This window comes from Mastomys coucha, unplaced genomic scaffold (genome assembly GCF_008632895.1).
Source record: "Mastomys coucha isolate ucsf_1 unplaced genomic scaffold, UCSF_Mcou_1 pScaffold22, whole genome shotgun sequence".
Classification (NCBI taxonomy): domain Eukaryota; kingdom Metazoa; phylum Chordata; class Mammalia; order Rodentia; family Muridae; genus Mastomys; species Mastomys coucha.
In genome coordinates, this window is record NW_022196905.1 from 232,720,135 (window position 1) to 232,731,068 (window position 10,934).

The following is a 10,934-nucleotide window of genomic DNA, read 5'->3' on the forward strand; positions in this document are numbered from 1 at the left end:
AAAAAAAAAAAAAACCAAACAAAAAAATTAATCTTGGAAAAAAATTTAAGTCCCACCCCTAAGTTTAAGAGTCAGCAGGAGCTGTCTGTGGAGGCCCCAGCCTGGGCCTTTAGGCTCTTCCCAGCATGCTCCATGGCATTTCAGCTGCTTCATCCCCTACCTTTGCTCACTGGCTTCCTCCTTTAATTAGTTGGCTTGGTGGGCACATCACATCCTGGAGGTATCACCCAGACCGTGCTTTGCCAGGGTTTCTGGCCCAGCACTGGGCTGGAGTCCCATCGGTGTGCTCCGCAAGTATCTCGGGTGATTTCAGTGTGGATATTGGCCTACCCCAGTTCCTTGGGCCTAGAGCAATCTTCTCCAGCACGTACCAGCCCACCCGCCAGATGGCTGCTTCCTCTGTGAAGTCCTCCTTGATTGTGCCCTCCACAGTGGACTTCTCCATCAGATGCCGAGTCTGTGCTGTCTAATTTCGCAGCTCCTGGCTTTCTCCTTAGCTTGTGTGTGGTGTTATCTTTGTTTCCACCACCTCTCTTCAGGTTCTCTCTTCATCTTCTCCTCCCTTCGACCTTCACCTCCCAAAGTGTGGTCCCAAGCATAGCAACATCCCAGGTTCCACCCTGGCCAGCTGACACTGGTTCAGAGTCAGCCAGTAGATACTTGGGAGATTTTGGTCAAATATTTTTCCATGTCGCTTGCTTCTCTTACCTGCCCCACCATACTTTCTCACTGTCTAGCCACCTTGCCTCCTCTGCCAGTCCCTTCTGGTCTGTTCATTTCTACATACTCAACTTCATGAACATCAAAATAAGTGGATACTTTAAACAAAATTTCTACATCTGTCTTCCAGGATCATTTCTCTGTTGAGCAAGTTCAGACTGGGATTCCATGAAGTTCACGTCCTTCCCGACATCAACCAGAAGCCCCAAGCCGAGCAGTGAGTTCTCTGTTGGGAGTTCCAGACAGAAGGGCTGGCATCAGCCCTGTAGATCCCTCTGCTTGCTGCTTCATTCTTCCAGCCCCATTGGCTCCTGTGCTGCTTTTCATGTGGGCATCAGGACCTTTGCACATACAGCTGTTTCTCCACCTATCACCTTCTGCCTTAGGTACACAGTTGGCTTCAGAAGGATACACTTCCTTCAGCTAGCAGAGAGGCCTCTCCCACCTATTCTCTGTTACAGGATTCGGGGCTTATCCTCCTAAAACACCCACCTCTGTGTTTATGTGCTTGCTATCACCAGGATGGTCAGGAGTTCAGTGAGGATGGGGTCCAGTCTGTCTTGCTGACATAGGGGCAACAGTACTTGATGCAACTTGCTGAGTGGGGTTGGGAGGGGAGGGTCCAAGTCAGTGGACAGGTCATGGACTTTTGCTAAATGTCACAGCTGTTAAGGGCTGATGCCACATGTGAGCCGTTCAGTGCAAATGGCAACGTTGGATGGGTTCAGTCTGAGGAGTATGTCCTTGTGTGTGGTGACCCTAGGTGTCCCTTGAGCTTCCTCCAAGTCCCTGGCTCCCCTAGAAACAGGGCCCTGTCACCCAGTCTCACTGTATTTCCTTTCCAGCACCAAGCGGTTTGAGGACATGATTGCACCCTTCCGCCTCAATGATGGCTTCAAGGACGAGGCCACTGTCGCTGAGATGAGGAGGGACTGCCCCTGGAAGATCTCAGATGAGGAGATTAACAAGAATAGAATTAAGGTGCAAGAGAGGGAATGGGCTGGCCAGGGCTTGGGGTCCCAGCATGTGTCCCCATCCCTGGGCTTCTGGAATCTCCACTTGGCCCCACCCTACTTGCAATGTCTGAGATGTTCTTGGGCCACATGAGAGGGCAGAGCCTCATGCTGTCCTGGGGGTGCTGGGAGACTGACCCTCTTACAGTGTAAGTGGTTCTGGCCGTTAATGGTGGTTTTCCAGAGCTGGATTTACAGCAGGCACGAGGCTCTTTTGACATTGTCTGCAGTGATATTTTTAGTCGGAGTAAATAAAATGGCAGAGCTGGCCAGGCACCCAGGGGTAGATCTCAGTTTTCCTCTCAGTGGTCCTGAACTGGGGGCCACTTGCCACCTTCCTCCAGTAGGGACATTTGTCAATGGTCTAGAGATATTTTTGGAGGTCACATCAAGGAATGTGTGCTACAGCTGTTATGTATTACACAGAGACTGGGACCACTGCTAAATGTCCTACAAGGCACAGGACAGCCCCCACAGCAAAGAACTGGGCATCCAGGATGTCCACAGCAAGACAGTGAGAGTCCCAGACTGGGTTAAACCGCTTTCCTCGGATTCCTTTCTCAACAGTATCTATCCACTCTCAGGTCCGGGGAGTTGACCTCATTTCTGAGGGACTAGGGGGTAGCCTAGACTAAGGTGTGTCTCCCAGCTAGCCCCACACACCCTGGGACTTTGGATGTTTTCCTAGCCTGGCACCAGCTGGCTCTTTAGAAAGTTCTAAATAAGCAGGGTGACAAAAGACAGCCCTCTGCAAGTTCTGCCGCTGGGGAGGCTGAGCCCCCGAGTCCTTTATACCGAGGGCCTTCCATGTGCCAGGCCCTTTGCCTGGCACTGAGCTGTGAGTTAGCTCATTTGAATTCTTCCACATCCCCCGGGGAGGACATTATCATACCCATTTTGCAGAGGTACACACTGAAGCTCAGGGAGGCACTGTACCTTGCCCAGACTTTCTGCCAAGAAGTTCTGGGCCTGAAGGTTCAGCCCAGTAAAGAGCTTTCTTCCCATTATCACGCTGGTCATGTCAATAAAGTCAGACAAGGAAAAGACAACCAACCAAACCCAAAAAACCAAAACAAACAAAACCAAGCAAAGGGAAAGTGCATTTGGCACCTAATTCCCATGGGTGTCCCTTTATTCCTGGGGGTGGGGAGTCAGGAATTATTTAGGGGAGTAGTTCTGTATCCAGTTAAACTGGGGGTGGGGTGGGGTGCTGTTAGGAAAGTAGGGATGACCTTGGCTTTCCCTGGCCCCAGTCCCTCCGGCAGGTGAGACTGAATGAGATTCTCCTGGATTACTCTCGGGATGCTGCTCTGATCATCCTGTAAGTCATGGGCAGCGGGAGGAGTGGCCTTTAGGGATGGATGATGGGAGCTGTTCAAAGGGGCCCAGAATGCTGCAGACTCATCCTGGTGGATTCTCAAAGAACATGGCCAGCCCGATGCAGTCCAATGCAGTCCACTGTCTGCCTTATGGGCCTAGCCTGAGCATGTGACCCAGGCATTGTTGATCTTCCTTCTTTGTTTACTTCTTTTCCTGCCAAACAGGCTTGGCAGACGGAGGCAGCTCGTCCCAGAAGCCCGTGTGTCTCCTAGCTTGGACATTGTCCAACTCTCATTGGCTATTTGCCATCCCCTAATGATTTCAGTGCTGAGCCTAGACAAGAAGAATGGAGGCTGCTCGGGCCACACTGTTCCCTAGAATGACACCCAGTCCATGTTGTCCTCCAGTGTTGACCAGGGCACGGCAAGTAGACAGGAGCAGTGGCAAGGAGGGGTCTCTATGGGGCTTTAATCTCTCTAGGGCTAGGAACAAGAATATGGCTAGCCAAGACCTCCACATTTGTAGCTTAGGATAACAAGCAGATTTGGTTAAGACATTTCTCATGCTTGCTGGGGGCCAAGCGCTCTCTCTGTCTGCTCAGGCAGGCTATCACACTTGTAGGACTTCTACCAAATGAGAACTTAAGGCCCTAGCCCTAATATCTGGAGCTTGCTATGAATCCCTAGATGGGACTCAAAACAGGACTCCTTCCATCTCCGCCTCTTTGGCAGACAGCAACAACGAACATATCAAGAAGTAGCCTTCTTTACAGGGCATGTTCTGATAATAGACCTCAGAGGGTCTTTTTCTTAAAACCCTGAGGCAGGGAGGAAGGCCAGAGGCAAACTTACTGATGATAAGATGGTCATGGGCAGATGAAATGTCACTGTGGTTTTAGCAATCCTCCTTTTTAGTGTGCATGAATCTAAACTTTTATAGACAATATTTAGTCTCAATCAGGGGCTTCAACCTTGCCTTAATTATTCAATTCCCAGATAAAAGACACACGATGCCTTTAATTTATAACAAGCCTTTGTCAGCACTAAAGCAGATATCTACCCTCCGTGTTATTAGAATCTGCTTTCCTATCGATAACCCTGACTTACCACTTACGATGGTCTTTCTGGGCTGCTCCTAACTCCAACTGGCCAGCCCTCTTGGACATGATTTTTAAGATTCTTACCCCATGGCATCTTCTCCTTTTCTCAACTTCCTCTCTCTCCTCATGGTCTCCCCTACCCCAAGCCCAGAAACCCTAAACCCCAGCTAATGGCTGTCAGCATCTTTATTCACTTATCAGGGATAACATGTGAAGGGCTGTTGCAAAGTCACATAGAGGCACCTGGGTCTATAAGCAGTCTCTGGGAGCAACCAGTATTTGGCGTAGCAAAACAAAAAACAAAATAATAAAACAAAATGAAAACAAATAAACAAACAAAAAAACAAAAATAAAACAAAGTCTCAATACTAAACATCCTTGGTAGACCTGCAAAGTGTTATCTGCTCTAGAAAGAAAGTCTATATCTATCTGCTAATACAAACAATACAGTAGGATTTCTATTGCTATAATAAGCACTATGACCAAAAGCAAGATAGGGAGGAAAAAGTTGATTTCAACTTACAGGTTGTTGTCTATCATCCGGGGAAGTCAGAAAAGGAACTCAAATCAGGAACCTGGAGCTGATGTAGAGGCCATGGAGGAATGCCATTTATTGGCTTTCTCTTCATGGCTTGCTCACTCTGCTTTCTTATAGCACCCAGGACTACCAGCCCAGGGATGAGCATTGCCCACATAGCCTTGGCCCTCCCACATCAATTAGTAATCAATGAAATGCTCCATAAGCTTGCCCACAGGCCAATATGATGAGGACATATCTCAATTGTGGTCCTCTTAAAAACTAACTTTCTAGCTGGGCAATGATTCATACCTTTAATTCTAGCACTTGGGAGGCAGAGGCAGACAGATCTCTGAGTTCAAGGCCAGCCTGGTCTACAGAGTGAGTTCTAGGACAGTTTGGACTATACAGAGAAACCCTGTCTTGAAAAAAATGCAAACAAACAAACAAAAATTGACTCCATTTTGTGTCAAGTTGACCAAAACGTAACCAGGACAAGCAGTAAATGTGTGGCCAACGCTGTTTGGTTTTGTTAGTTTATTTTTCTGTAGAGAGGCCTCAAACTTAGCACCATACTGGGTTTAGAATGCACAAGACTCAAGAATAGTCCATTCCCAACCTGGTTGCCTCCTAGTCTCCATAGGCCATACCTGACATTAAAGTCACAAGAAGAGAATGCTATCAAGGAGCCCCTTGAGGGTGGCATGAGGAAATGGGGTTTCCATCTCACACAGCCAAGAGTACCCCCTTTCCATGGGGGGACCAGCATTGTTTGTGTCAGGCAGTTTAAGTGTCCATTTGAGAAGATCAGCATGGCAAATGGGTAAAGACTAAACATGCCCAAGGCCTTCCAGCAGATGAACAGGAGAGTGACAGATGAGGTCTGAAGCCTGTGATAAGCACACCACCGTCAGAGCCCTGATGGCAGCCGTGTCTGGCCCGTCAGTCTTGTCTGCAGACTCATGGGGGTTCATATGGCACCAGCCAGCAACTCTGTGTGGAAGGTAATGGTGCTTTACTTCTACCGACAGTGTTTGGTCAGCAGCTAAAGGGTAGAGTTATGAGGAACCTGCTGGGTATGTCCCAGGCTAGACTGTGGGGACGGTGTGTGTGTGTGTGTGTGTGTGTGTGTGTGTGTGTGTGTCTTGAACAGTACTCAGTCGACCAAGTTTCAGATATCACGTCTTAGTCCACTCAGAACTATAACAGAATACTACATACTGGGTCTTTATAAACAACAGGTGCTTTTTCCTCATAGTTCTGGAGGATTCAAGGTCTAATATCAAAATGTTGCAAATTTGGTATCTGGTAAAGCCAGCCTTCTAGTCATAGACGAGAGTCACATGTCATTAGGAGACCCCTTGTCATTGTGTCCTCACATGGGAGGAACTCTCCAGAGACATTTTATACAGAGGATGCTAAGCTCTTGACCTTATTACCCTCCAAAGCCCCAGATCCTAAATCCTAAACCCTCTAACCCAGAGGGAAGCATTTCAACAGGCTGAATTTTAGCTGACCGAGCATATTCAGACCACAGCAAATGGCTTACTGACTTTGCTCTTGTGCCCAAGGACAGAAAGACATACAGGACCCTTAGTGATTTGTGGTGTTCTCGTAGAGTAGTGGTCAGGATCTCAGACCAGTTAGCATCAAAGCACAGAGATCTGAGCTGAAGCAGTTTCCAATCCTTCCCCGGGGTACCCCAGAGGACGCGGGAACCTACATGCCTTTTCTCCAGGGCTGACTCCCTGGACTCAGCTCTTGGCAGCCAAAGGGTGCAGGAAGTTGAATTCTGCCTTGGGATGCTCTCTCTTACAGCACTGAAAAAGTCAAGACTGTGTTACCAAGGCGTTAAGCCAGATGTGGACCTCTGAGGTAGGGCCCTTCTGCGGTTCCATGACACCCATTCTTGAACGCCTCCCAGGGCCTGCATGCAGGAGGTCATGTTTTCCTACTGAGAGAGTGCTGAGGGAAGGGGTGTGTCCCATCAACACCTCTCAGAGAATGTTCTTAAAGCTAGGTTGGGCCCAGGATGTGGCCTGAGTCAAGACAGTGAGGTGGCTCCCAGACATCTATCTGGGGACTCTGAGATGTGAACTGTCCAGGGAGCATGGATGGGACAAGCTGCAGCTTCCATAGTGCAGTCTCTCTTCAGAGAAACACACACTTGCAATTATGACCTGCCGTTAACTCACTGTGTGGCCTTGGTAAGGAATACCATGTCTCTCTAGCCTTGATTTCCATAATGACCAGTGAAGCAGGTTCAAGGTTCTCTTTCATCACACTGCAATCCAAGTTCACTTGCTATAAAATGAATCTGGATGGGTGAGAAGGAGGAGTGGGGGCGGGGACATGAGGAGATTTTACCTGAATGGCATCTCTCATCCCACTTTCTTCTTTTCCCCAAAACTTCAGGAAAAGTCAAAAGCCCATCAACTAGTCTTGTGGGATTAGCTGAGAGCAACGATGGTGTGTCTGGTCACCCAGGAGGTGACACCTGAACACACCCCACCCTAGCCAGTTGTCACCCAACAGGGCCCCAGCTCTTAGGCCAACTCCACAGAGCAGCTGTGTATGTCCCAACCCTCCAAGTTGGAGACTAACCCAGATTTCTCAGGATGTAGTCAAGATCAGCCTCATCAGACTTGGAAACCTTGAACATGCAAATTCTGGTCTTTTCCAGAAGGGGGCTGGGAGGGGCTCAAGACTCCTGTCCCCAGACATTCTAAGGACAACCCACAAGGAACAATCCTCACTGGACCCAGCTTGGGGCAGAACCTGGCTCTGTCGCCTACTCAGTGGCTTATCTGATGACCCAACCCCCACACCTCCACCCAAGTGTGAGCGCAGCTGCACCTGCACAGGTGTTGAGCTGGCACTGCGCAGTAACTAACCCCACCCCAAGCCTCTGAGCAGGTTACGAGCCTGCCTGTTCCTGTGGGGACCAGGCACTCCTTTTCTCAGTAACGATTTTCTCCACATTGCCATAGAGTAATTCATTAAGGCATCCTTACCACCGGGGCCTGTGCTGAGGAAGATGCGGTAAGCATGGGCCTGCTTTAAGGATCATAATTAAACTGTGTTCCTTGAGACAAGGACACTGTCATAGGAGTTGGGTCCTCTACTCAGGGCCTTCCAGATGGGGAGTGGATTGGCCCTCAGCCTGGATTGGTTCCTTCAGGGACTTAACTTCTGAATCTAGCATTCATCCAACTTTGCCTAGCACTTTTGAACAGAACTTGTATTGTCCCCAGCTTTGTTCTAAAGACCAGTGGTTTAGGGAGAGCACGTCCTGTTGGCAAGAGTAAGCATGTCATTGGCTAGAGCGAGTTAAAGGTGCTGTCACTGGGACAGGGCCACAGGCTCCGCCCAGGGAGGAAGCTTCATGCAGAAGCTTGCTGCAGGAACTGTGGGTGTTTTCTGGCGCTGAGCAGGCAGGCACCTGTGCCCTGTGACCTTTAAAGTTGGTGAAGTCAGTTCCCCAAAATATTGTAGCATTTCCCAGATGGCAGAGTCCTAAACTCGGCCTTTATCCTCTCCTATGTCATTTCCAGGGACGATCACTAACTACTTTCAGGTGAAGATGACAGTTGCTTAGTGACATAGACATCTTTGTTCCCACCCACCTTCCCTGCTCTTTGGGATTTTACTTTCTTAAAATAGGGCAGTGGTTGTCCAGCGAATGTTCTGACCCTGCGTTTCAGTTAGTGGTCACAGGTATGGTGAGGTTGTAGCAAGTGGATGCATCAGGTAGAAAGATCTAGGAACCTGGTTCAAGATCCATCTACACCCTGTGTGTGTCCACCGACAGCCAACAAGGGCAGTACCTCTGTGAGTACTCTATATTTAAAGAACTCTGAGGCTCAGTGCCAGTCAGGCACTTTGCCAAAGCCACCAAGTTGAGGACATTGCCATGCCAGCACTCAGGCAATGTCTGCGAGGTCAGTTTCTGAACTCTGAACCCTAGTTCACATCTGCCTGGATGGCGGCTCCAGCTAGCCAAGTTCAGCTGGCCAGAGTTCAGTTGGGCCTTGTCCACTGCTGGTCTGTATTAGAGCTCAGATGGAGAGATTGGCCAGGGTACAATCCCTTACAGTGCCGTGTAAGCACTGGTATCCCAAATTCACACACCATAGCTGGTTCCATGGGATGCTGTATTTCCCAGAAGCTGAACCCATGGTCCCAATGTATCTTTAGAATTCTTAAGATGGTAGAAAAGTCACTCTCTTATCTAAACAGGCAGACATGACTGAACAGCATTCTAAGATATCCTGTTACTTGCATGGTGTTTGCAACTGGGACAAACGCCCTAGAGAAACCATGCTGGAATCTTCCCTGCTGTCCTTCACGGGGCAGTGGGACAAGGGCATGCAGCCACTTCACAGGAGCATATCACACTGTGGCTTTGGGAAGGTGTGTGGCTGGAAAGGCAAGCCTGGCATGGTGCTAGTGGCCTCACCCACTCAGCAAGCCTGCTTTGAGCCTGTTTGTCTGAGAGTGTATTGATGCACAGAGGGAAGGGCCAGACAAAACTCAGCCTGCAGGTGCCTGAGCACATATTCCAATGGGGGAGACAGACGGCACATAAACATAACTAAAGATGCCTTTAAGATTGTGGAGGGCTATGAGTATAGTCAACTGGGGCTTGGATGGAAAGGCGTGGCCAATCAGAGGAGCTGCTCTCAAGCAGCTTCATGCCCTCAAGCCTGGATGATTCAAGGGAGCCACCCAGAGTTGGGCATGGTGGTTTCTCAAGTCCAAAGGTCTCAAGACAGGAGCAGTTTACCACCATGGCTATTCAGGAATTACATTATTAGGGCTAAGTGAGGTTGGAAGATGACTTAGTTAGTGTTTCACCACTGTGAAGAGACACCAGGACCAGGCAACTCTTACAAAGGAAAATGTTTAACTGGGCCTGGCCCTACAGTTTCAGAGGTTCTAGTCCATTATCATCATGGTGGGAAGCATGGCAGCATACAGGCAAACATGGGGCTGGAGAAGGAGCCAAGAGTTCTACATCTTGATCTGAAGGCAACAGAAGGGGACTGTGTCACTGGGCGGAGCTTGAGCATAGGAGACCTCAAAGCCCTGCCTCCACAGTGACACACTTCCTCCAACAAGGCCATACCTAACTCCAGTTAGGCCACACTTTCTACATGTGTCACTCACCATGGGCCAAGCATTCAGACAGACACGTGTGTCTATAGGGGACAAACCTATGCAAACTACCATAGAAGGGTTTCAGGGGACTGGGTCATAAGGGAATGTTCAGGCCATAGGTCTGCTTAGAAATACTTTGTGACTGAAGATAGTCTTTGAAGAGCTGTGAAAGACAGCAGGGAAGTCTTAAGGTGAGTGGAAAGGAATGATGAGCAAGCAGGAAGCTGAAGTACTGTTGAGAAGACAAGCTCTGTGCCGGGCTGTGTGGGAAAGCCCTGGGTAATTCCTCTGCTGCTGCTCTTCCTCCTACAGTACCTTGCCCATAGGAAGGAAGGGGAAGTGCCCCAGTTCACTGTACATGGCCTGGCTGGAGACCCTGTCTCAGGACCTCAGACCTCCCGTCCTCCTTATCCGAGGCAACCAGGAGAACGTGCTCACCTTTTACTGCCAGTGATGCCTGGTGTGGCGGTTCCTGCCCAAAGCTGAGGGCTTAGGGTGGAGTCAGAACTCACCCTCTCCGGCTGGAGAAGAGGCTTCAGGTTCTGCTCTGTCATCACATCTGCCTGTGCCTCTGCAGAAGATGGTGTTTCCAAGCTGGCTGAGTCCCATCAGACACACTTTCTGGACCTTGAAGCTTCATGGAAAAGTCTCTGGAAGATTCTCTCTCTTTTTAAAAAGCTTTTGTCTTGATGACCAAAGTATCAGTCATTGATTCAGTCTTTGATTTGCATACAGATTGTGTCCCAGCACTGGTTGTGCAGCTTGGCAGTCTCTCTCAGGATCATCCCTGTAACCACCCCCAAAGCTGTCTTACCCCCTGGACAGGACAGCAGGAGCCCATCCTGAGGATGCATGCAGAGTGCTGATGACCACAGTGTCCTCTGAGCTGCACAGCAACACACATTTCTTCAGCCCTAACTCCCATTGCTTTTCAGTGATGGCTCCTGTGTGTTCTTGTTATTTAGACCAGGGTCCTCTAGGTTCTTTGATTACAAATTTCTATGGTTTTCCCAGAGACTTGGAACACACAGAACAATAGCAGGGAAGCATCACAAAATGGTTCTCACTCTAGAGGGTACCCTCCAGTATTTTCTGTTCTGCTTCT

At 49.2% G+C, this 10,934-nt stretch overlaps 1 protein-coding gene across 5 annotated transcripts in view; it reads left to right on the forward strand.

Annotated features, from left to right (window-relative positions):
• Positions 1-10,527, forward strand: part of Slc12a3 (solute carrier family 12 member 3) — a 35,826-nt gene extending 25,299 nt beyond the window's left edge. For all 5 annotated transcript variants that reach the window (XM_031336980.1, XM_031336982.1, XM_031336977.1 and 2 more), the window contains 4 exons: positions 851-937; positions 1,566-1,701; positions 2,987-3,054; positions 10,142-10,527. In XM_031336980.1, the coding sequence (XP_031192840.1) occupies positions 851-937; positions 1,566-1,701; positions 2,987-3,054; positions 10,142-10,283 (433 nt within the window). In that variant the 3' untranslated portion in view covers positions 10,284-10,527. The remainder of the gene's footprint in view (positions 1-850; positions 938-1,565; positions 1,702-2,986; positions 3,055-10,141) is intronic.
• Positions 10,528-10,934: the final 407 nt, after the last annotated feature.